General features: G+C 47.6%; 1 protein-coding gene and 1 long non-coding RNA gene across 2 annotated transcripts in view; one reads left to right on the forward strand and one right to left on the reverse strand.

Moving 5' to 3' along the window:
* Positions 1 to 26,490, forward strand: part of ANKAR (ankyrin and armadillo repeat containing) — a 381,604-nt gene that overhangs the window by 75,997 nt on the left and 279,117 nt on the right. The window contains 2 exon segments of the mRNA XM_029605998.1: positions 1,739 to 1,902; positions 24,862 to 24,977. Coding sequence (XP_029461858.1) covers positions 1,739 to 1,902; positions 24,862 to 24,977 — 280 coding nt within the window.
* Positions 1 to 26,490, reverse strand: part of LOC115093771 — a 123,812-nt gene that overhangs the window by 62,716 nt on the left and 34,606 nt on the right. The window contains exon 2 of the long non-coding RNA XR_003857401.1: positions 973 to 1,065. This is a non-coding gene — a long non-coding RNA (uncharacterized LOC115093771). The remainder of the gene's footprint in view (positions 1 to 972; positions 1,066 to 26,490) is intronic.

Raw genomic sequence — 26,490 nt, forward strand, 5'->3', positions numbered from 1 at the left:
CTGAAGAGGGTCCTCACATGGACATGCGGATAGTAGCAGGCTGGGCATGCTCAGTCTGCTGGTCAAAGCTTCTAGAAAATTTGACAAACGTTTTCCATGCCGGGCTCCATCGGATGATGTCACCCACATGTGAGGACTAACATCCTGCTGTCCTAGGAGAATACCTGTTATAGGTAAGCAACTGCGCTTTCTCCAAGGTCTGCAGGAGGTTAGTCCTCACGAAACCCACCTGCCTCCCCTGGGAGTTGGTTTCTCCATGTATTAGCTATATTATGGACTGAGGGACTCTGCCTAAGGGGGCAGGGTGATGACTACAGCTGCACATGCTCAGTACGGCATGTTTGAAAGTTCTATATTCTTTGAGATCAAAGTTCTGTGCTGGGCCCCATCTGATTATGTCACCCATGTGTGAGGACTAACATCCTGCTGCCCTTGGAGAACCCCTGTTACAGATAAGCAACTCTGCTTTCTGCCTGGACCTTCACTCCCTTATATGCCCACCATGTGGGCCTCCAATCCCTTGCCCTTCCATGCCCTGCACAGGCCTCCGTTACCTCTACACTTCCTTGCTGCATGGGCCTCCACTCCTTATCCAACCTTCACTTGCATGGGCTCGCATTTCCTCCCCACAGTCCCCTTCCTTCTTCCATATGGGTCTTCTTACCATCTCCCCACTCCATCTCGCACGCAGATAATGGGGAAGAAGCTGCTGGTTCCACCCCTGTGTCTGGCTGTTAGCAGAGCACAATAGTGGTGACAACAGTCAGTAATCACAGGAATTGTGACTCAGTGAGTGCCCACATGGATTTCCTTCCCAACAGGAAGACTATGTAAAGAGGGGGCAGGGCTGCTGTGGGGGTTGGAACCAGGAACGGCCTGAGCAGCTAGCAAATTTCTTTTTTGCTGGATACAGTAGCGTTCTGGATAGAATCAGTTGAGTTGAATACAGGCCATAGGCCATATTTTACTCACCCCTGCTTTACTGTCATTCTGTACTGATGCCACAGTGTATTTCATCATCAGTACGGAATTCTGGAATGGCTTGAAACTCGCAACTATAATTCACTAGATTAGAAAAGAGAAAAACGAGAACTCATGAGAATAAAGAAAAATTAGGAAAAGGGAAGAGAGCGAAAAGTTTAGGAAACCTAAAGAAAGCCAGGAAGAGAAGGAATGAAGAAAAAGAAGAGCTAAATATATTATTGTTTGAGATCCATACATAATAGCAGGTTAAATATGGGCAACAATAAGAATGAGGAAATCAAAGGCATCTTGGGCTCTTATGTTTAATGATATGGATCATGCCTCTTAAATTTGTTTGATATTTAAGAACTTTATATTGAAATATTAAAAATCATAATAAAGGTGTTTTGTAATATTTTTAATTATTCCCTTTATATATTTTTTGGCAGTATAGTGCATGCCGTTTTTGGTTCACATCCAACACGAAATGTGCCCAGGCTCAGCACTACTTATTTGTTGTTGAAAAGAAATGGTAGGTCTGAAATAGATGTTGCAAGAGGTCAGGGAACTGAAAGTGGCAGCTGGTCAGGATAGGCAGGGTGTGCAAATGTGTATATAGGACATGGGGGGAAGGAAGGATGTGTGTGAGGTTATCCACCATCACACTCCCTCCCTCTCTCCTACTATCTACCCAGTATAAATCACCAGCCACCAGTGGTGAAAGATTTTGTATATTGATTTCTGTTTAGAGGAATGACTTTTCTATTTTCAATAGATGATAAATTAAAGACGGAAAGAGAATTACCTCCACTGATAATTGGACCAGACTTCAGATGTCAGCATTTTCAGTACAAACGGAATGAGTACTGCCATATGCATGGTGGGATTGAGCTTGACATTGGTACACCTTCAGTTGGAGATCTTCCAGAAGAAATCAAGGTCAGAATTACCTTGATTTTGGTGATTTTTGTTTTGTGTGCAATTCGGATGGATTATTGTTCTACAATTCTTGGTCTACATAACCAAGACATTTGCAAATTAGTGGGAGATTTGTCAAAAATATATCATTGGTATGTAGCTCCTGGAATATGGGGCCTGATTCCAGCCTTTTCTGGAGGTGTATATGTCCCACATAGAGAGGATTTCTGTGCCAGAAGACCAAAGAAGAAACTGGCTGATTCAGTTTCTTCCAGGATATGTATCTCTTTTCATGGAAGACATGCATTGACAGTAAAGGTTTGGATGAAGCTGTAAGATTTCATGATACTTTTTTCCTATGAAGATGTTAATTTTGCCCTGACCCTATGTAGTATGGACACATTATGGATGGTTCTTACTTTTTAAGGTTCTTAAAATAAACTTACCGGTAATTGACACAAAAATCCATTTGAAAATAAATACATGAAAACAGCCTTTAATTTGCTAAACTATTGTATAATTCTTTGCTTTCTAGCCCACTCACTTCTGAACTAACATTTCTGATTGTGCATAAACTCATCAGAGGTCTTTCACGCTCTGGTGGATATTTTTTAGGAACTCTGCTGGAGATCTGTTGGTGTTCGAATCCTAATATGTTAGCTGGATGGAATTCTCAGTGTGGAAATGTTGATGATTTAATAAAATGCAGAACAGAGGTGGGCAACTCCAGTCCTGGAGGGCCACAAACAGCTCTGCTTTTCAGGGTATTCACAATGAATATGCATGAGATATATTTGCATGCACTGCCTCCACTGTATGCAAATATATCTCATGCATATTCCTTGGGGATGTCCTGAAAACCTGACCATTTGTGGCCCTCCAGGACTGGAGTTGCCTAATGTAGAACTTATGGGACATCTGCTGTAAAAGGTAATTTGGCTTTTTGGGTAATTTTTCACAGTACCATTAACAATGCATCCAATTGCCTCGCTCCTTTCTTAACTAGAATACTAGGGGTGTTGCAGGCCACTCTGACCAATATGCAGGGGTACATTGGTTACTTAGTTGGAGACCACCAAACTGCTCATAAAATCTAATACCCAAATATAGCTAGAATATTTTATTGCTAACTTAGATCCATTCAAATTTTACCAGAAAATATTTGACATTTGAGATGCTAAGCGCATTCTTTCTCCAGCCTAACCCCAGCCCTCTCTGTCCCCATCCCCTTCTCTCCAGGGCCTGGCTCCAGCCATTTTTCCCCCATTCTACCTCTGAGGTTGATGCTTCGTCCTTTCTCCAACTCATACAGGCCAAGACAGCCTTGGCATCACCATGGCTTCCTCCTTCCTTGGGCTCACGCAGGTTTACTTCTGTCCAGCAGGGCTGCATGGCTTTGCAAATGGCACCTGCTAAAACCCTTCAGTTTATGCTAAAGTGTTTAAGCACCTGCTGTGTGTTTTACAATGTAAATACTTCTCAAACTGCATTGCTAAAATATCATAGAATGCACTATTTTAAGAGCATATGTGTTGTAATGCAAATAGTGTGCGCTAAAAGGACCCTGCTCCCTAGTGGCTGCTACTGAAACTACACTGACAGACAGATGCCACAAGTCCCCAAGCACATTATATATATATATTGATGTATACAGAAGTAAAAAAAACATTGAACAGGTTAGAGATATCATACAAATAATTGTTTTACAAAAATAAATTCTATGTGCAATATGTTGTTTAACACTACAGGTCACTAAAAGAAATCAATACAAGGTGCAATATATTGTTTAGCACTAGGGTTCACCAGTATCCATCTTTTATGTGTACTGGAAAAATACACAATTCCTTCTTCAGGTCCAGTTATCAATGCAGCATAGATAGTAGTACTCCTAGAGTTTTGATAGCAAAAGTATATTCTTATAATTCAGCAGGGGAGCTATAATTGTCCCCTGGGCTTTTTATCACAGCCCTCAGTAGGAAAGGCATTTCTGCTTTTAGACACAGTTTTTATGAATTGAAATCCACAGGATTTTAGCTATCTGTTTAAAATGGTATTACTTGTATATACGTCTGTTTCTTTCTTCCATCATTTATAGGGTCCAGTTTCTTTCTCCTGGTGATATTGGAGCAATCTTGGTCCCATATGGGCCTTCTCATAATTGCGGCAGCGCAAAATGCTTGGAAAAACACCCACTAACTAGGGAGGGTTTCAGTAAGTAAACCTCTGCACTCTTAAGCAGTGATCATTGTCTGCTGCCAGGTTTAACTACCACTGGTAAATATACTGACCACTATACTGTAATCTTAACTAAGAGTAAAGTTCAGAAAGGTGCTGAACTTTTCAGTTGTAGAAATTATTATACAGGTTCTTACAATTTATCTGAGCTAGTGAGAAAAGTTAGTTTATTATATTTGAAAAAACATCTTTCTCCCCAATTCTCAGGACTTATCTGTGACTCAGCCTCAGGGACAGAAGCCGATGCTGAAAGAGACTCTGAATCTCAGTGGCATAACTCGATATTTTTGTGCCTGCGATTCCATTGGTTCCTCTTTCCCCATGGGTTGTCATACTTTCTTTCCACCTTCCTTATGCTCCCTTCCCTTTCTTCTGCCTCCCTTCACCTTGTAGCTTTTAAAATGGTTGAAGGTGTTGGGACCTGTCCAGGGTCAATGAGCACAGTGTCTTGAGGCAGCACACACCTGGAGGCCCTGTTAGCACACAGCGGCTCAGGTCCAGCACTGACAGTTGCTGCTGAGCTTAGGACCTGCCCCCAACCATTTCTCTCACTTCATGAATGACAAGGTGAGGGGAAATGGAAGAAGGTGGAGCTCTGAACCCCTTTCCGTGCTGTGCCTAAGACAGCTCCTCCATTCTAGTAATGCCACTGCTTTGCACACAATGGGACCTACCTCAGCAGGCCAGAATATTCTTCTGTTGGTTGCTGGGTTGAAATAAGCCAGTCATAACTAATATTGCTAGTGCTCAAAGGAGAAGTGACCATCTGTGTCTTACGCTATGAAACTAGGCCGCTCACTCATCTAAGGTACTGTCTAGCAGACAATCTCAGCTTACAAATGGTCTTAAAGCCATAATTTCTCAGAGAGAGTTTTTCTATTACTGGTGATAACTGGGGTTGGGTGGGCAAGCGCTGCTAACTGCATAACCACCATCCTTCTTGCCCAGCAAGGACAAGACCTCTAGAGGGCCTGATGCACTCCTAATTAGATTTTGATCTAATATAAAAAAAAAATAAAGATTTCTGCACATAAATCCAAGATGATTGGGATGGGATGGGAGTGAGGTAGTGATGTGCACAAAACAGGAGAAAGATCTTGGGAGTATAAATATCTGATGATTTCAAAGTAGTAAAACCAGCGTGACAAGGCTTTGGCAAAAACCAGAAGCATGCATGGGTCTCTAGGGAGAGGTATTCCAGTATAACCAAGGAAGTGACAGTGTCTCTGTACAGGTCACTGACAAGACCTCAGCTAGAATGTTCTGGAAGCTGTAGCTCCAGAAATATATAGGTAAAATAGAGGCAGTTGAGACAGTGATGCAGAGTCTGTTCTATAAGCTGTATGACATGAGACTTAAGGATGATATGATAGATATTCAAATACTTCAAATCAACCTAATAAACAAAGCTTGACTGACATGCCACAAATGTGCAGAAGAGAGTAGCTCTACTGCGCATGTGCGGGCAAGCACGTCGGTCTCAGTGAGCGTCAGCTGAATTTACCAACATGGCGGCGGCGACGAGGAGCAGCGGCGTCGAGCGGCAGCAGTGGCGGCGGCGACGACGAGGAGCGGCCACAGCGACGAGCAGCGGCCAGTAGCGAGGGAGGAGAGAGTGAGAAGGAGGGAGGAGAGAGAGAGGGAGGGACTGAGTGGGTGGGAGGAGAGAGAGAGGGAGGGACTGAGTGAGAGGGAGGGAGGGACTGAGTGAGAGGAAGGGAGTGAGAGGGAGAGGGGGAGGGAGTGAGAGAGAGGGAGGGAGGGAGGGACTGAGTGGGACTGAGTGAGAGGGAGAGGGAGGGAGGGACTGAGGGAGAGGGAGGGAGTGAGAGAGGGAGGGAGGAGGGACTGAGTGAGAGTGAGAGGGAGGGGGGGACTGAGGGGGAGGGAGGGAGGGCGTGAGAGGGACTGAGTGAGAGGGAGGGACTGAGTGAGAGGGAGGGGGAGGGAGGGACTGAGTGAGAGGGAGGGAGGGACTGAGAGGGAGGGAGGGAGGGACTGAGAGGGAGGAGTGGGTGAGTGTGTGGGAGGGAGGGAGGTAGGGGGTGGTGAAGAGTGAGGGGGGAGGTGAGAGACAGAGGGATGTGAGTAAGTGGAAGGGTAAGAAGTTGTGGAGCAGAGAAAAAGGGAGTGGAGGAGGGCTGAGGGAGAGGGGATGGGATTGAGAAAGGGTGAGGAGTGACTGAAGGAAGGGGAGAGAGGTGGGAGTGACTGAGGGAAGGGGAGGGAGGTGAGAGTGAGGGGAAGGAGGCAGTGGGAGACAGAGGGTGAGTAAGACAGTGGCGGGAAGGGGGTGAGTGAACGAGGGGAAGGGGGAGTGAGGGAGAAAAAGTGTAGAAGGGTGCTGTGTTCGAAAATGGACTGAAAAAAAAATTTAATGTAGCCCGTTTTAACGGGCTTAACAGCTTGTATATAAATAATGCCCAAGAAGCAAGCAGTTGCCAGTGAAAATGAAATTCTAGAATAAGAGGTAATGATATGAAGGCCAAATTGGGGGGAAGAAGGGGTAGAATCCAGAATAACAAAAGGACATATTTCTTCACAGAATAAGTGGTGGATGTTTGGATTAACCTCTGAGTGGAGATGGCAAGCGCCATTGCAGTAACAGAATACAATAAAGTGTGGTAGAAGCACAGAGGATTTTTGAATGTGAGAGTTAAAACCCTGAGCCCACACAGACATCAGGAATAGGCAAACTACATGGGTTTTGTGGTCCACATTTGCCATCATTTTCTCAGTTTCTAAACTTTTCATAGTTTTGTGAGATTCCACTTTTAGGGCTCAAAGAATAGTACACTTGATATCATGAAGCTTTAGACGTCTAACTAAGCACCCAGACTACTGATTTTAAAAATGTTACTGGGTTCAGTCCCTAAATTAGATACCTTAAATCACAAAGTAGCTACTTTTAGGTGCCTTTAAAAGCGGGCATGTCAGGGGTGGAAACAAGTATTTAGGTGCTTGGTGCTGATTTTGTAGCACTGGGCACTTACATTAGGACCCTGAATTAAAGAACATAAGATTTTCCATACTGGGTCAGACCAAAGGTCCATCAAACCCAGTGTCCTATTTCCAACAATGGCCAATCTAAATCACAAGTACTTGGCAGGCTCCCAAGGGGTAGATAGTTTCCATGCTGCCTATCCCTGGAATAAGCAGTGGATTTCTGCAAATCTACCTTAATAATAGTTAATGGACTTTTCCTCAAGGAACTTGTCCAAACCATTTTTAAACAGAGCTACACTAATAGCTTTCACCACATCCTCTGACAACGAATTCCAAAGCTCAATTTCCCGTCGATAGCAGGGCTGAATCAGCCATGCTATCTTGGGCTGTCCGTCAAGGCCTGGGAGGCGGAGCTTCTCAAAGCTATTACACAGAGTTTAGCTCTGTGCGGCTGCACGTGGGTTCCCACGCAGGAAAAGCAGATTCTCCTCAGTCTGACTTTCTGCACGCGGGAATGCACGCCGAGCTTCGGATCTCCTCAGGAAAATCATCAAGCCATGTGTCTGTGGAAAAATAATGTCAATAACGGATGGCCACTCCGCCTGTTATGTGTGTCTGGGCCCAGACCACCAACAGGCAACCTGCAAACATTGTGGCAGAATGTCGCCCAGGGCACAACGCCAAAGGGCACAAAAAATAGAAAAACTTAAACTGGCTCGGGGCTCTTATGCCCCGCCGTCTGAATCACATTCATTGCCAGGACCAGCGAAAAAAGCTCCGACTCAAAAGAGAGCAGCCTTACTAGGCCCTTCCTCCTCAGGTGCAGGTGAGGGAACATAACACTGGGAGCGCTCTCACAAATGGACCCATTCTTCGACGGGGGCACCCATACCATGATCGTCGAAGCCAACGCATGCGTCCAGCTCAGCGCAATCCTTGATGCCGGCGCAACCACCAATGCCGGCGCATCCATTAAAGAAGATGCATAGCTCGACGCACCTGCCGACGGCGCCAAAGCAGAAACATATATGGCCAATCTCGACGCATCCCATAAAGGAAGCGCATAAGCGGAGGCTTAGCGCATCAAAACTGCCAAAAACGGAGCAAAAGTGTCAACACTGGGGTTAGTGGATCCTTGGACCAGCCGTGTAGATGAGGATTGGATTAGAGAACTCCGCTGAGATGATACGGCCGGGAGGCGGCACGGAGCCAGGAGAACCAAGCAGGAGCTTCACCACTGGAAGCCCGCGATCCCCCCGGGAGGAGCCCGTGAGGACCCGGGCTGCTGGGACTTAGAGAGCGGTCTCCTGGAGCACAAGTTCAGCTGAGTGGAGAACAGTCCAAGGATCAGAACTGGCAGCAGGCAAAGAGAAACAGAATATGAACCAAAATCAAGAACTAGGAAGTCAGTCTGAGGGCTGGAAAGCAGAAACTGAAGCGAAGACTGGAACTGGCAAGGAAGCAGGATCAGGAGCTGAGGCTGGAACAGGTGAAAAAAGCAGGATCTGAAGCGAAGGCTGGAACAAGTGAAGAAACTGAATCAGGAACACAGGACCATGGACAGCAACAGTCACTCCTTAGAAAGAACGCTGTTGCAAGGCAACGACTTCATTCAGACGCTGGGTTTATAATCCTGCCAGCATCTGACGTCATCTCAGGGGCCAGCCTCGGTTTCATGCCCCTGCACCTCCAACTGCCTTTCCCTTGCGTTCATGCGTGCCTAAGTGGGGCAGAGCTTAGAAGCAGAGCTCTGCAGTGTCTCCCTCGTGGTTGACCTGGTAAAAGCTTCTGTTTTGCACAGGTAGGGCAGGAGCTGACATAATTATGAACATCCTGTCCCATACGAGGCCACCAATAATAGCGGGACAGAAGCTCCAATGTTCTTTCTCGACCAGCATGTCTACCAGTGAGGGAATCATGAGCCCATGGAAGCGACATGGAACCACCATCCTGCCCATGGGATTTATGTCTGTGCTTGCCACGTCAACTCTCACTGGATCCAGGATGTACTGTGATGACTCCTCCATTTCCTCTTGTTCGGTAGTACGGGACAATGCGTCCGCCCATATATTCTTTGCTGCCAGTCTATAGCGAAGGGAGAAGTCAAAGCGACTGAAGAAAAGGGGCCAGCGAGCCTGTCTGGGATTTAATCGTTGAGCTCGACATAAGAAATCTAAGTTCTTGTGCTCTGTGTAGACAGTAACAGAATGTAGCGCTCCCTCCAGTTATTGTCTCCACTCTTCGAAGGCCAATTCGATAGCTAGAAGTTCCTTGTCTCCAATACTATAGTTTTGTTCCGCTGCGGAGAATTTCTTGGAGAAGTATGAGCATGGAAGCAACTTCCCTTACTGGAGGTTTGACTGAGAACTGCACCCACTGCGATGTTAGATGCATCTACCTCCACAATAAAGGGGTGCTGAGGATCCGGATAGTCTAAACAAGTATCCAGCAGGAATGCCTTCTTCAAATCCTCGAATGCTTGGCAGGCGGCCATGGGCCACACTCTGGCATCAGTCCCCTTCTTGGTAAGGGCTGTGAGTGGTGCAACTTTGAGAGAATAATGAGGGATAAATTGTCTATAGAAATTTGCAAATCCCAGGAAGCGCTGTAAAGCTTTTATTCCCATCAGACGGGGCCATTCCTTAATGGCAGAGACCTTGTCTGGATCCATATAGAACCCTGTAGAGGAAACGATGTAGCCGAAAAAGGGGTGATTCCTGTTCAAACAGGCATTTTTCTAATTTCGCGTAAAGGTGATTGTCCTTAAGGATCTGTAGTACCTGTCTTACGTGTTGTCGATGCGTATCTAAATCTTGGGAGTATATCAAAACATCATCCAGATATACAATAACCGATGAATGCAGCATCTCACGAAGTACCTCGTTCATCAGGTTTTGAAAAACTGCTGGAGCATTGCATAAGCCAAAAGGCATGACCAGGTACTCATAGTGTCCGTCTCTAGTATTGAAGGCAGTTTTCCATTCGTCACCAGGGCGAATTCAAACAAGGTTGTAAGCACTGCGAAGGTCGAGCTTAATAAATACTTTAGCTACCTGTAACCTGTCCAGAAGTTCGGGAATCAGGGGTAAAGGATAACGATCCAGTCGAGTGATGGCATTTAAGCCCCTGTAGTCGATACATGGCCTCAAGGATCTGTCCTTTTTCCCAATGAAGAAAAACCCCGCACCAGCGGGTGACTTGGACGGACGAATGAATCCTCTGGCAAGATTTTCAGTAATGTATTTGGACATGACTCGTGTCTCCGAAAGAGATAGAGGGTATACCCGTCCTCGGGGAGGAGTGGTACCAGGCAGCAATTCAATTGCACAAGCGAACGGACGGTGCTGTGGCAGGATCTCAGCTTTCTCTTTGGAAAATACTTCAGAGAATTGTGCGTACTGAGCCAGAGGTGTTATAGCAGTGTTCATTATGGCTACACTGGCCCGTGACAGAGAGGCCAGGCAATTTGAAAAACAGTATGAACTCCATCTTGCCACTTGTAAAGTGTCCCAATGCGGGGAGTGTTGTTGCATCCATGGTAACCCTAGTACTATAGGGTGAACAGCTTTCTCCAAGACCAGAAAGGAAATCTTCTCAGAATGGAGTACTCCAGTCCAGAGTGTGATGGGGGCAGTGGAGACTGAGATACTTCCTGGTAGTAAGGTGCCCCGAATGGAGGTAATACGAAGTGGAGGATCACAGGGAAGAACCGGTAACTGAAGTTGTTGTACCAAATCAGACAGGATAAAGTTCCCTCCTGCTCCGGAGTCAATGAAAGCGAGTGTAGAAAAAGATCCTCCAGAGTATTCTAGGGTCACTGGGACAGTACATTGAGGAGCGGAATTAACACAGCCTAGGAACAGCTCCCCTGTGGCACTTAGGCTTTGGCATTTTCCAAACGCTCCTTACATTGGGCCAAGAAATAACCTTTGCTGCCACAGTACAGACAAAGGCCCAAAGTGCGACATCGTCGTCTCTCCTCTGCAGTCAAAGGAGTTCTTCCCAGCTGCATAGGTTCCTCTGCAGGAAGCTCTGAATAAGAAGTCGAATGTGATGAAGGAGACATTAGAGGCCTAGAAAAAGCAGGAGCCAATGATACTTGCCTCTGCAATGGACAACCCTCCTTAGCCCTTTGTTGCAGACATCGGTCAATTCGCCCAGCCAACTCAGACTGTTTAGATCATCAGGAAGATCTCTAGCTGCCAGCTCATCCTTGATGCGTGCAGATAGCCCTTCCAGAAAAACACCACGCAAGCTGTCCTCTCGCCATTCCACCTCCGTGGCCAACGTGCGAAACTCTATCGCATAATCAGCTAAGGACCGCGGACCCTGTCGCAGCTGTAATAGTTCTGAAGTAGTGGTAGACTGACGTGCAAGCCCATAGAACACCTGTTTTAATTTTAACACAAATTGCTGAAGATTATTCAACAGAGGGTCATTACACTCCCACACATTGGTGAAGCCCAGTTCAGCGCTTTTCCATCCAATAAGGACAGGATGTAAGCCACCTTCCCCGAATCAGAAGGGAACTGATTTGGTAGGAGTGAAAATCTTATAGAGCACTGGTTCAAGAATCCTCGACAGCTCTTGCTGTCGGACTTTCCAGGGTCGTGGTCAAAAAAGGTGAGAACGCTGGTGCATCATGTGCTTAGTGCGGCCCGTCAGGAACTGGCGGCACCCTGGCGACAGGATAGGCCACCAGCAGCGGAGACTGTTATTCAGAGGCTGTGGCTAATGCATTCGTGGTTCTATATAAGGGCTCAACAACAGGATACAGTGGCAAAACATGTTCTAATATGGGAGCTCTTTTTACATTGGTACAATGAGAACTGAGACTAGGGCGAGTCCTTGGGACTAGAAGGATTAATTGGGGCGTTAGATTCGGAGTGGATGCAATAACAGGGTCCGAAGATACTTATGGGTTAGTACCAGACAAGTTGCAGACAGAAAATTAATCGACTCTCACAAAAGGAACATTCATACATCAGGGAGAATGACAAGGGGGGGGGGGGGGTGAGGGAAAGGGGAGGAGGGGGGGGGGGGGGAAAAATGAAAAAGCAAGGCAAGACATTGGTTGTAAAAGCTTTATTGAAAGTTTCATTTGTATGTATTTGTGGCTGTTATGGCTATGTTATTGTTTAGGTTGCCAATAAAATTTAATTAAAAAAAAAAAAAGAATCCTCGACAACTTTTGGCCTCACCCGAATAGCGGGGCGGAGCTGGTAACTGAGTGGATGTGGTAGGCTCTGGAACCTGGACTGGAAGATGCACTGGGGGATTCTCAGGAGGAGTGGCATCCAAACGGTTGGCCAACTGTTCGACGGTAGCTGCCAGGACATCCAGGCAGTTTTGCTGTTGTTGTAGACGTTGGGCCATTCTGGAATGGCCTGGAGTCCCGAAATGTCCACCGGATCCATGGCCTTGCAAACTGTTAACGCTGGGGTTAGTGGATCCTTGGGCCGGCCGTGTGGATGAAGATTGGATGAGAAGAGAACTCTGCTGAGATGATACGGCCGGGAGGCAGCACGGAGCCAGGAGACCAAGCAGGAGCTTCACCACTGGAAGCCCGTGATCCCCCCGGGAGGAGCCCATGAGGACCCGGGCCGCTAGGACTTAGAGAGCAGTCTCCCGGAGCAGAAGTCCAGCTGAGTGGAGAACAGTCCAAGGATCAGAACTGGCAGCAGGCAAAGAGAAACAGAATACGAACTAAAATCAAGAACCAGGAAGTCAGTCCGAGGGCTGGAAAGCAGAAACTGAAGCGAAGACTGGAACTGGCAAAGAAGCAGGATCAGGAGCTGAGGCTGGAACAGGTGAAAAAGCAGGATCTGAAGCGAAGGCTGGAACAAGTGAAGAAACTGAATCAGGAGCACAGGAGCACAGGACCATGGACAGCAACAGTCACTCCTTAGAAAGAATGCTGTTGCAAGGCAATGACTTCAGTCAGTCGCCAGGTTTAATATCCTGCCGGTGTCTGACGTCATCTCAGGGGCCGGCCTCGGTTTCATGCCCCTGCACCTCCAACTGCCTTTCCCTTGCGTTTGCGTGTGCCTAAGGGGGGGCGGAGCTTAGAAGCAGAGCTCTGCAGCGTCTCCCTCATGGAGATGCTACCACGGAGAGGGCTGAGAAGGCCTGAAAAATGCCGGACATAATCACGAGACCCTAGGGCAGAGGAAGGTAAGGACCCGGTTGCAAGTCCAGCAACCGGGACCGCAACAAAAAGGAAACACGACGAGACACTCAACACTCAACCTTCCATCCGAAACGGTTGTCCGAGCAAAACATTCTCATAAAAGGAAATATGTGATAGACACACACGCCTCTGGTGCCTCATCACCAGACCACCACTCGGCACATCCATAAACACACCGGTTTTCACCTGTAGGGTCAAACTCTGGTCGCGATGGAAATGCGCCATCACAAACAGAATCTGAGAATGAATGGGTGCAAGTTTCCTCCCATTCATCAGATTCCTCATCTTCATCCTTACAAATATTCTCTGATTTATCCTCAGTGTCTCATAGATGACACAGGGACTCACTTTTACAGGAACCTATCCATAAGAGAAGGAGACTAGAAGATGTGATACCACCACAACCCTGCCAACTGGAACTGCCAGATTCCGATATTCTACTAGCAGCCATACCTCCTCAGATGCCGGACATAATACAACAAGTGATAGCACAAATTTCCTCCGCGCTAACTGGACTCTTTAGTTCGATACAATCCTCCTTTCAGCTTCCTCAGCCTCCATCACAAAGTCCTGAGAGGTCTCCATCACGTTCGAGAGAACAATCTCCTCAACGACCCAGAACTACTTCTCCACTGTCACCTGGTCCACCCTTTCCGGTGCCAGAGCAGCAGACACAGCCAGGTCCTCACATAGTACCTCAACGGCCAATCTGTATTCCATCTTCCCCTACCTCTTCAACAGGATACCTGTCAGATCCTGCTGAGAAACCACAAGAACCATACTCACCGCCTGAAGATCTTACCTACCCCAAATTTATTGACAAGGTGTGTACAGCTGAACACCTAGAGATACAAAAGATACTGGACCCTAGGTCCGAAACTCTAGGGCTATTAAAGATATTTTACCTTCCTACAGAGCCTACTAGCCTTCCATCACACAAGGTCCTTGACGCCGTGCTAGAAAAATCCTGGGAAACACCTTTTAACATCACACCAGAAAAATAGACCTTAAATACAAAATGAAACAGTCTCAATTTTACGCATCCCCACAATTACCTCACCAATCTATAGTGGTTGAGTCTGCAATGCAACGGGCCGAAAAGATGAAAACACACTCTAATGCCCCACCAGGGAGAGACCACAAGTACTTGGATGATTTTTCCAAAAAATCTTTCCAGTCATCAATGTTGGGAGTTCGTATTGGTCAACACCAGTTTTATATTGTCCAATACTTGTATGACTGTTTACAGCAAGTTAAAACCTTGATACCAATCTCCAATGCAACATCAGGTCCCCCTCAACCAATACAGGATATGGAAGAGGGTTGACGCCACCTTCTAAGGACAGTGTATGAATCATTTGAAACATCTTTCCAAAATTCTGCATCTTCGATAGCTGCTCGAAGAATTGCATGGCTCCGATCCAGTACCATACGAGAAGATGTCCACGATAAATTAGCAAATCTCCTGTCGTGGTGATAATCTATTTGGATGTCGTCTACAAGAAAAGGTATTGCAATTAAAGGAGCAATCAGTGGCAGTTCAGCCACTAGCCAACCCTCCAACATATACTACCTTTGCCAGGCATTATTATGCACCGCCTCGTCAACAACCATACCAAAGTCAGCAATTCTGGCCATACTCTCCGTATCGTACAACCACATACCAGCAACCACAGCATCCAAAACTTCCACAGCAACAAAACAGATGCAGCAAACCTAGAGCCCAACGCACACAGGGAGAAACACCTGCGTCTACCCCCAAGACCCCGGCATCTTTTTGAATTTAGCAGGGCAACCACCACCCAATATGATAGCAGGCAGGATAACATCATTCTTCCACGCACATCACGTCCAACCGCTGGGTATTAGATATAGTACAACAAGGATATCACCTCAACTTTTCATCCAAACCACCCCTCCCCTCCCTATCCTATGCCAAAGGAGGAAGAAACAACCAATTGCACTTAGCACAGGAAATCACTCAACTACTCCAACAACGCGCAATACAAAGCATACCCCAGTCATCACAGGACACAGATTTCTACTCCCCATATTTCCTCATTCCCAAGAAGGCAGGAGGTCTACGTCCTATGTTGGACTTGCGCGAACTGAACAAGTACCTAGTGAAAGAAAAATTCAAGATGATTTTCCTAAAATCTATCCTTCCCCTCCTCCAACCCAATGAGTGGATATGTTCACTAGATCTGAAGGATGCATATACTCACATTCCGATGCATCCTACTTCATGGCAATACCTGTGCTTCCGGTTCAACAGCCAGCACTACCAATACAAAGTACTTCCGTTCGGCCTATCAGCTGCACGCAGAGTTTTCACAAAGTGCATGGCAGTGGTGGTGGCCCACCTAAGGAAACAAAAGATCCAAGTCTTTCCATACCTGGACAACTGGCTTCTAATAGCATCAGACCCGGAAACTCTTCGTTCCCAGGTTCACCAGACAATATTATGTCTCCAGAGTTTGGGGTTAGTTGTCAATTTCAAGAAATCCAACCTCACCCCGTCGCAATCCCTTCAATTTATTGGTGCTCAGCTAGTAACATATCGAAGCAGAGCCTTTCTTCTAAGAGACAGTCTGCTCACACTCAAGAAACTGTTAAGAAAACTACAAAAAACAGCAAAGCAGACAGCACGTCAAATTTTAACTGTTCTAGGACATATGTCCACAGCCATATATACGGTCCAAAATACTCGACTCCACATACGCAGACTACAGTGAGACTCAAGGTCGATGGTCCCAGCGAGAAACTACATACCAGATAAACCTACTGGAACTCAGAGCCATCAGGAATGCCCTCAAAACATTCCTTCTACAATTACAGGGCAAATGAGTCATGATTTACATGGACAATCAGGTAGCCATGTTTTACATAAACAAGGAGGCTCAGGTTCATGGATCCTTTGCAGGGAAGCGATACTCATTCTAGAATGGGCAGTGCAGCACTCCATTCACCTCCAAGTGACATACCTACCAGGTATAGTCAACACTCGAGTGGAAAGATTAAGCTGCATCTTCCATCTACACGAGTGATCTTTACACCAACAAGTCGCAGAAAAGATTTTCAGCCTCTGGGGCACACCATCCATAGACCTGTTCGCCACAGACCACAACAAAAATGTACCACGATTTTGTTCACTACGACACAGTCCTCATCGAGTAGCGCAAGATGCCTTCCTAATTCCTTGGACGGAAAGGCTAATGTTTCCTTTTCCACTGATTCCTCTTCTCACTCGAACAATTCAAAAGTGCATACAGGACAAGGTAAACCTTATCTTAATAGCACCAGCATGGCCCAGACAACCGTGGTACACTTACCTACTCAGACTATCAATAGACAATCCACTTCAACTGGACGACCGCAGCGATCTCCTCTCACAAGGATGGGGTTCTCTGCTACACCTTATGCACAAGTCATTCCACCTGACAGCATGGAGATTGAACGGACATTATTAATAGAAATGGTCATATCCTACAGCGTACAAGACGTCATATTGGCAGCCAGAAAACCTTCCACACAACGAAATTACCAATTCAAATGGAAAAGATATGCCACCTGGTATGCAAAGCACCATTTCGACCCATGCCAATGTCCACCAGAACGCCTACTAGAATACCTGCACACACACTTTACACAGCAGGTCTAGCAACAGCTTCAGTGCATGTACACTTAAGTGTCATCGCAACTTTGCATGCACACCATAATGGTCAATCCATCTCCACTCACCCAATGGTTTCTCGCTTCATGAAGGACCTCTCCCACCTTCGGCCCCCAATCTCCAAACCTCCAATTCCATGGGATTTAAACATCGTGTTGGAACAGCTCATGTTGCCTCCATTCGAACCCATGGACACTTCTCACATGAAATACCTTACATGGAAGGTAGTCTTTCTGGTAGCTGTGACTTCAGCTCGAAGAGTAAGCGAAATTCAAGCCTTAGTACATTACAGTCCATATTTAGAATTCTACCATCACAGGATAGTTCTTCACACACATTCCTCCTTCCTACGAAGGTAGCTTCTCCCTTCCACCTTAACCAATCCATTAAACTTCTAACATTCTTTCCAAAACCACATCATAATGAGAGAGAAATGAGAGAGAAAAATTATTATACATTTTGGACTGTAAAAGAGCATTAGCCTACTACAATAGCAGAACTCGCACAGAAGATAGACCATCTCAACTTTTCCTCACCTTTAATCCTAATTTTCCTGGCTTACCGGTAGCCAAGAGAACCATATCCAGCTGGATTGTACAGTGCATACAATTTTGTTATAAAAAGAAAGGAATCCAGCTCTCTTCAACACCGATTGCCCATCAACTGAGGGAAGTATCCACTTCAATTGCCCATCTTAGACAAGTTCCGCCAATCGATATATGTAAGGTGGAAACCGTAAACGGTGTTTCCGTAGATAGCAGGATGAATCAGCCATGCTGACCCGCCCACCTCCCTGGACAGCCACACAAAAGGACACATGAAGTTCAACTTCTGCTATATTCCAGACTGAGGAGAATCTGCTTTTCCTGCGTGGGAACCCACGCGCAGCCACACAGAGCTAAACTCTGTATAATAGCTTTGAGAAGCTCCGCCTCCTGGGCCTTGACAGACAGCCCAAGACAGCATGGCTGATTCATCCTGCTATCTACGGAAACACCGTTTACGGTAAGCAAACTTGCATGGAGTAAAAAAATATTTTCACTTATTAGCTTTAAATGTACAACTTAGTAACTTCATTGGTATCCCCTGGTACTTTTTGAAAACGTAAACAACTGATTCAAGTTTACTCATTCCATGCCACTCCTTATTTTATACACCTCTGTCATATCTCCACTCAGCTGTCTCTTCTCCAAACTGAAGAGTCCTAACCTCTTTACCCATTCCTTATAGGGGAATTGTTCCATCCCCTTTATCATTTTGGTTGTCCTTCTCTGTACCTTTTCTAATTCTGTTATATATTTTTTGAGATGTGACCAGAACTGCACACAGTATTCAAGATTAGGTCACACCATGGAATGATACAGAGGCATTATGATATTCTCCTAGAACAAGCAGGATGGTAGTCCTCGCACATGGGTTATATCATCCGATGGAGCCACGCACGAAAAACACATGTCAAAGTTTCTAGAACTTGGACTAGGCACAATGAGCATGCCCAGCATGCCATAACCCACGCGGCCATGTGGAGTCCTTCATTCTCTTTTTTTTTTGTGAAGCTGTTGCATCTTGGTTTGTGAGCTCGTGTTGTTTTTGTTAAACATTTGTCAGTGAAAACTTTGCACTGATTCATCTGTGTTTTTCACGGTTTTTCCTTGATTCAGGTAGGTCCCTCTTCAGTTCCCCTCACTTCTCAGTCAGATTTTTTGCTGGTTTGGTAAGTTTCTTTTCGCTTCATTCTCCCTTGGTGGCGGTGCCTCGGTGCCCGCCAACGTTGATAGCCCACCGCATCCGTGGTTTTTTTTGCCCCTCTTAGTTTGTGCCATCATAGCATCGTCGGGTTTTCGCCGATGCCCCCCGTGCCTGAGTACTATGTCCTTCACAGACCTGCACAAAGTATGCGTCCTCTGCCTGGGGGCATTGCACAACATCTGGTTGTGCCGCATGCGCAACCAAATGACCCCGAAGGGGCATCGAGCTCGCCTCGATAAGATGGAGAAAGCTCTTTGGGGTGAGCAAGTCCTAGCCATTGACATCAGCATCAGTGGCATCGACAACAAAGGACCAAGGAGCTGCACCGATGGGCACCAAGCCCTCGACACCGGCAGGGCCGCCAGTGGATAGGGGGCGCTGGGAACCGACCGCTGTCAGTCTCCTCCAGGTCGAGGACATCAAGTTCATCGTCATCGACCTCGGCACTGGGGAAAGACCAGAATGAGTACCGAGGGAAGCCAAGGAAGCATCAGCACCAGTCACTTTTGATGCACGGTGCAAGGCTCGGGTTGGCACTGGCACTTGCCATGATGCCCCCAAAGCGACCCTGTGGCAAGGAGTGCCGATCCTCCATCAATGCCGGGGGTCTGTGATGGTCTCCACTGGTCCAGGTATCAGTCTCCAATCCACCTCGATGGTCCGAGGAAGATCTGGCTGACCCTCCTACCTCCCAGACTGTTTTGGCATTGGCAACCTTCGAGGTGGAGTTAGCATGCTGAGTCCAGCTGACGGTTAATCGGGTGCTCCAGGGCATCGAGCCGGTGGCACTGACGGTATTGGTGCCCAGGATCTCCCTGTTGGTGCTGCTGCTGGAGTGCCTTAATGTGCTTATCGGTGTCTTACTGACCCAGCTGGTGTCAGTTCCTGGGCAATCAATGGTGCCTGGCGGGGCACCGATGCTTCCCCCGTTCCCCCGACCGATGCAGTGGTCGTTGCCAGTTCCTTCAAGGAGGATGCCCTGTTGGTGCCGGCACTGCTACTGCCCCCCCCCCCCCCCCCCCCCCGTCCAACTTTGCCGGGGCTGGCAGCAGTCCCACCGGTGCCCATGCCCCTGGACAAAGGCCGAGCGCCTAGGGCCCCTTCCCTTGTGGATTACAGCAAGGATGAGGTGCCTTATGATCCCTGGGGGGATGACATTGCGGAATCCTCCTCAGAGGACTCAGAGGGTTCCCCTCGGAACCTTCTCCTCCAGAAGAGCGAAGGAGGTCTCCCCCTGAGGACCTGACCAATGCAGGTTTTGTGCAGGTGATGGCGGAAGCCATCCCATTTCAGTTAATGACTGAGGAGGCTGCTCGGCACAAACTGCTGGAGATCCTCCAGTTTGTGAAGGCTCCTAAAGAGATTGTGGTGGTCCCGGTGCACGAAATCTTTAAGGAGCTGCTGTTGAGGATTTGGGAGCACCCCCTCACTGTTAACAGGAAGGCAGATGGTATTTACCTCATTCAAAAGGTTACCAGATTTGAAAAGCATCAACTGGCACACCAATTAGTAATGGTCAAATCTGCTCTCAAGAAGGCCAAGTGCTCTCGGATCCATGCCTCAGCGCCTCTAGGACAGGATCACAGAACGCTGGATGCCCTTGAGAGAAAGGTTTTTTATGAGGATAAGTTCATTGCCCACATCACCTCCTACCAGCTCTACATGAGCCAGTACTCTTGTAACCTATGGAAGTAGGTGCAGGAGGCAGCTGAGCAGCTGCCTCAACAGCAGCAAGACACCTTTCTGTCACTGGTGTGTCAAGGCCTAGAGACAGGAAACACGAGGTGCGTTCCACTTACAATGTTTGAGACAGTATCAAGAGTCTCTGCAGTGGGATTCAGCGCCTGCATGGCTGCGGGCCTCGGATCTCCGACTGGAGGTACAGGAACTACTTGCTGACCTGCAGTGCACTTGAGAGAATCTCTTCAGAGATAAGGTGAGGGATGTGGTGGCCCAGTTGCAGGATCACCATGAGACCCTCCAGCAACTCTTCACCAGCACTTCAGACTCGCCCTCTTCATCCAGGAGGTTGGTGAGGCAAGGCAGAGGAAGTCTTTCTACCACCAGAGAAAGTACTATCCTCCGCCCTCTCGCTCCCGTTCCCAGAGAGTGAGATCTCATGGTCATTCCAGGCAACAGCAAGCTCCCAGACTCCAACCAGGGCCCCAGCCAAATCCCAGGATGGAGTTTTGACTGGATCATAAGGTGCATGAGCCAGCCACCCGTACCCGAGATGCAGGACTCCCCGGTCGGGGGCAGGCTACGGTTGTTTGTGAACTGGTGGCACAGTGTAACCTCAGACCAGTGGGTTTTGTCCATTGTACACCAGGGATACCGATTGAATCTGTTGGGTTTCCCTCCAAATTCTCCTCCATGCCTGTCTTGGGGGCTGATACAGCATCAGGAGGTACTGCTTTGGGAGCTCTCTGCCCTCTTAATGGACAGAGCAGTCAAGCCTGTCCCACCAGGGCAAAGAGGTCAGGAATTCTACTCCCAGTACTTCCTGATTCCTATCTTAGACCTAAGGGCCTTGAACAGGTTTCTCAAAAAAGAAAAGTTCAAGATGATTTCCCTGGGCACCCTGATTCCCCTCCTGCAAAAAAGGGACTGGCTATGCTCCCTCGATTTAAAGGAAGTATATACTCACATAGAGATCTTTCCAGGTCACAGGAAATATCTCTCATTTGTGGTAGAAAAACAGCACTTCCAGTACAGAGTGTTGCTGTTTGAGCTAGAATCGGCCCCACGTGTCTTTACGAAATGTCTGGCCGTAGTGGGGGTGCACCTCCACAGACTGGGAGTGAATATTTTCCCTTATCTGGACGATTAGCTGGTTAAGAACGCTTCTTGGGCAGAGGCAGATTGGTCCTTGCACTTGACCATCCGGGTGCTGGAGTCACTAGGGTTCGTCATCAACTATCCAAAGTCTCACCTTAGCCCATCACCTCAGTTGGACTTTATAGGAGTCCTGCTAGACACTGCTCAGGCCAAGGCCTTCCTGCCGCGTGTTGGAGTCATTTTTTGATACTTTTTCCTGAGGATGTACATAGAGGGTAGGCCGTATGGATTCAGAGTTTTCACCCAGACGCAAATTAGTTTTAAGGCCACAGGCCAACCTCTAAGTGAACTCCTATTTACTGTCTTACACTGTGAAATGTTTATGAACAGGCAAGAGCCTGTTTATTTAGTTGTACACTAAGTCTATGATGAGAAAGCAAGCAATTAACTTATACTAAAGCCTGAAAGAGAGAATCAAGGCTGCACATCTGTCTGGAAAACTGATAAGAACTCAGAGGGAGGGAATGGGGCTGTTCTCACAAGCATTAGGAGTGTATAAGGGGAAACAGAGAGAGAGAGAGCCCTGCACATTATGGTACGACTGATCCTTTGGAAATGTAAGTTTTTTATATCTATGTAGCAATTGCTATTATCTACCATTACTTTTTCTATATGATCTGATTTTATTTGTTCTATCCTTCTAATGCTCAAATAAACTTACTTCTTATCTGGAACTGAGACGTACTGAATCAAAGTTTGTGTGTGGCTCTTTGTGTAGGGGATAAACTCCTGGGTTCAAGCCCCCAGGTATAATCCAAGTAATTGTGTATGGTCATTTGTGTAGGGGATAAGCCCCTGGGTTCAAGCCCCCAAGTATAATCCCGGTAATTGTGTGTTTATATGAGATTAACCCTCCAGGTCAGAGCTCCTGGGCAAGATATCAGTGTGCACAGTCTGAACCCGTAACACTGCATTCCAGAGTGGTCACTCTAGCATCCTTGGTGGCAGCGGCTCAACAGAGCCAGCAGGTTTTAGCTCACCTCATGTTGAGGCTGTTGGGCCACATCGATGCAACTATCCATGTCACTCCTTTGGCATGCTTGCACATGCGCAGAGCCCAGTGGACCTTGAGGTCGCAGTGGCGCCAAGTCACACAGGACCTTTGGGTTCACAACCACATCACTCCGGGACTCTTTGTCCTGGTGGCGGGTTCTTTCAAATTTAGAACAGGGACTCTCGTTTCTGGCTCCCCTTACCCAAATTGTCCTTACCACAGATGCATCCAACCTGGGGTGGGGTGCCCATGTAGAGGGGCTCTGCACCCAGGGTGTATGGTCCGCCCAGGAATCACAGTGTCAAATCAACTTCCTGGAGCGTCGGGCAATCAGGTGCACTCTATGGGCTTTCAGACATCCACTATCCAAAAAAATTGTCCTGAGCCAAACCGACAACCAAATGGCAAGGTAGTATGTCAACAAGCAGGGAGGCACAGGATTGTACCTTCTGTCAGGAAATGGTCCAGATATGGTCCTTGGTCTGACCCGCAGGATACTGCTCAGGGCCATGTATCTAGCCAGGACGGAGAACGTGATAACAGACAGGCTGAGCCAGGCCTTCAGACCCCACGAGTGCCTGCCATAGGGGCAAGGGTCTTCTGTACATGTGTCCTCTGTTTCCTCTAGTAACAAGGACTCTCCTGAAGCTTCTTCAGGACCAAGGGACCATGATTCTCTTAGCTCCTCATTGGCTGAGACAGGTCTGGTTTCCACTCCTTCGGGAATTGTCCATCCAGAGACTGATCAGACTGGGGACTTCCCCAGATCTCATCACACAAGATCAGGGCAGGCTCCGGCATCCCAACCTCCAGGCCCTGGCACTCACAGTCTGGATGTTGAGAAGCTGATTCTGCAACCTCTTGATCTCTCTGCTGATGTGTCTCAGGTTCTGGTGGCTTCTAGAAAGCCTTCTACTAGAAAGTCCTATGGTCTGAAGTGGAGGAGGTTTTGCGTGTGGTGTGAGCAAAAAGCCATAGATCCGTTCTCTTGCCCCTCTATGTTACCAGACTGAAGAGGGACCCGACGTGGCCGTATGGATTAGGGCTTGCTGGGCATGCTCAGTGTGCCTAGTCAAAGTTCTAGAAACTTTGACATAAGTTTTCCCTGCAGGGCTCCATCAGATGATGTCACCCATTCCTTTCCTAATAATTCCTAGCATTCTGTTTGCTTTTTTGGCTGCTATCGCGCACTGTGCAGAGGATTTCAACATATTATCCACAATGACGCCAAGATCCTTTTACTGGGTTGCAACTAGCAAAGTGAAACTTTGCATTGTGTAGCTATGATTTGGGTTGTTCTTCCATACATGTATCACTTTGCACTTGTCTACATTAAATGTCATCTGCCATTTGGATGCCCAGTTTCCATCTCACCAAGGTCCTCTTGTAATTTCTCACAATCCTCTTGTGATTTAATAACTTTGAATAATTTTGTGTCATCAGCAAATTTGATTACCTTACTTTTTGTTCCCATTTCCAAGTCGTTTATAAATATATTAAAAAGCAGTGGCCCCAGAACAGATCCCTGGGGCACTCCACTATTCACCTTTTTCCATTAGGAAAATTTACCATTTAGCCCCACTCTCTGTTTTCTGTTTTAACCGGTTTTCAATCCACAACAGGACACTGCCCCCTATCCCATGATTTTTTAATTTCCTAAGAAGTCTCTCATGAGAGACTTTGTCAAATGCTTTCTGCAAATCCAGATGCCCTATATCAGCTGGCTCACCTTTATCCACATGTATATTTATGCCTCAAAAAAAAGTAGCAGATTGGTGAAGCAAGACTAAATCCCTTGGCTAAATGTATTTTGTGTTTGTCCCATTAAACTATGCCTATCTATATGTTAAGTAATTTTGTTCTTTATATTAGTTTCTACCATTTTGCTTGGCACAGACTTCAGACTCACTGATCTGTAGACTTAGGTGAATCAATCTCTTGCTTCAGATTTAGGCACCTATGTTCGCTATTTAAGGCACCCTAAATCCGGCGTTGAGCTCTCTTCAAATATCAGAATCAGTATTTTTTAATATATAAAATCTACATTTCTAATAAATACTGTAAGAAGCAACAAGAGCCTAGAAAATTAACAGCTATAAAATCTAGCACTCTAAAAACAATTATCTCAGTTTTGAGCTGGTAAAGAAACTGTCTGCAGTGCCTTTAAATCAAGATGCTTAGAGCTAATTCATAGGGCTTTTTTTTTTTCAGCAGTAAGAAAAACGATACAGATTTACGCAGACAGCACAGTGATGCGAGTAGATAGGCCTTTCCTTGTTGTGGTCGGGTCTTTCCAGCTGGTACTTACTTTCCACACATGCAAGGTTTGATAACGTAACTTGTTTCATGTTTTAGGCTGCTTGCAATGGAATACACGAAATAGCAGACAGCAGCCTTAGACAGCTCCTAGATCCTGATACAGCCTACAGAGACGCTTACCCTCTGCCAGTCATGGAATTCAATGGAAGGCGGCAAGTAATCAAGTTGTTTCGCCTTTAACAGTGTTTTTTGCCATGTTAAAATGATTTCTTAATTGAAAAGTAAAATGTGTTGTTCCCTGTACGTACCCGGATTAGTCCAGACACCTGGGTTGTGACTCCGCACCAGCAGGTGGAGACAGAGTAAAACTTGTCGGGCTCCCTACATATAGTAAGGTGCCACCCACAGCCCCTCAGTCTTTCTCTGTCTCCAGCAGATGGGGCAGGTCCACCCACAGTCTCTGGGATCCCTGGGGTTGTAGTTTAGCTAGTCAGGGATAGAAAAAAAAAAAAAAAAAGAAGAGGATAGCGGTTTCTCTTTTTTTATTTTCTTCTAACATTAGAAAGTTTAAAAAAAAAAAAAAAATTTTTGCTTTTCAGAAAGCTCCCGTTTGTAAGTACCTCCCAGGGGGGTTGTCAGATCCTGAGGGGATCATCCCCCCCTGGTAGAGGCCGCTGCTGGGGTCGAGGACCCGGCCCCTCTGGCAGCAGCGTCGGGGGTGACACCGGGGAGCCCGGTTCACTCACCCCCGGTGGAGCCCGGAGGCATTCAGCACCTTGGTCAGCGAGATAAGTAAAAAAAAAAAAAAAAAGAGGTTTTCTTTTTGTCTTTTGCTGCGCCGGCTCTCTCTCTCTCTCGTTCTCCCTCGCGGCGGGTCGCTCGTTCGGGGGGGGCGGTTTTCGGTTTTCTTGAGGTGACGTTCAGTTGTCTTTTCGGCGCGGCCGAGATGCCCGTCGGGGCCGCCTGCCGCGCGTGCGGGTTCGCGCGCACGCGGGTCTCGCGGGACGGGATGTGCTCGAACTGCCTCGCCAGAGGCGAGGGACCGTCCGGGGGCGATCGGGGGGGGGGTCGAACCCGGGCGTCCCGTTCGCCGCCGCGCGTTCTCCCGGTCGAGGCGGGGGGGCCGGATCCGTTCCCGCTTAGTGCGGGAACGGCGGCCATTTTGTCTTCTGTCCGCGAGGCAACCAGGAGAGCCATGGAACATGGCGCCCAGCCTCCTCCTCTCTCTCCCCAGCCTCGGGCCTCGGGGGGGGCGCCTCGGGGTGCCTCAGATTCGGCGGATTGCGGCTCGGAGGAGGGGCCTTCGGACTCGGAGGAGTCCTTTTCGGAAGATCTTGATTTTTTATTAAAAAAACTGGCAAAGTACCGCAGGACGCGGCGCAGGCATGGGAAGGTGCCAGGTGAGGATGAAGGATGTTCTCGCTCCCGGAAGAGGGCGGCCCGCCCTAGGGACGTCTTGGTACCCCCGAAGGACAAGAGACCAGCGCTTGGCGTTCCCCAGGACGCGGAACCAGACTCCACTTCCTCGGAGGGGGAGCGGTCGGTCTCAGGGGCGCCTGGAGGGCCTGAGGGGCCCGATGATCAGGATCCAGCGCAGCCGGGCACAGGCAAGGGCGCGCTGGCGGGAGATGGAGATGACCCCAAGGTCGTCCGCCTCTTTAAGAGGGAGGAGCTTTCCCCTCTTATTCCAGCGATCCTCGACGAAATCGGGGTGGAGGCCCCGCC

This window comes from Rhinatrema bivittatum, chromosome 6 (genome assembly GCF_901001135.1).
Source record: "Rhinatrema bivittatum chromosome 6, aRhiBiv1.1, whole genome shotgun sequence".
NCBI lineage: Eukaryota > Metazoa > Chordata > Amphibia > Gymnophiona > Rhinatrematidae > Rhinatrema > Rhinatrema bivittatum.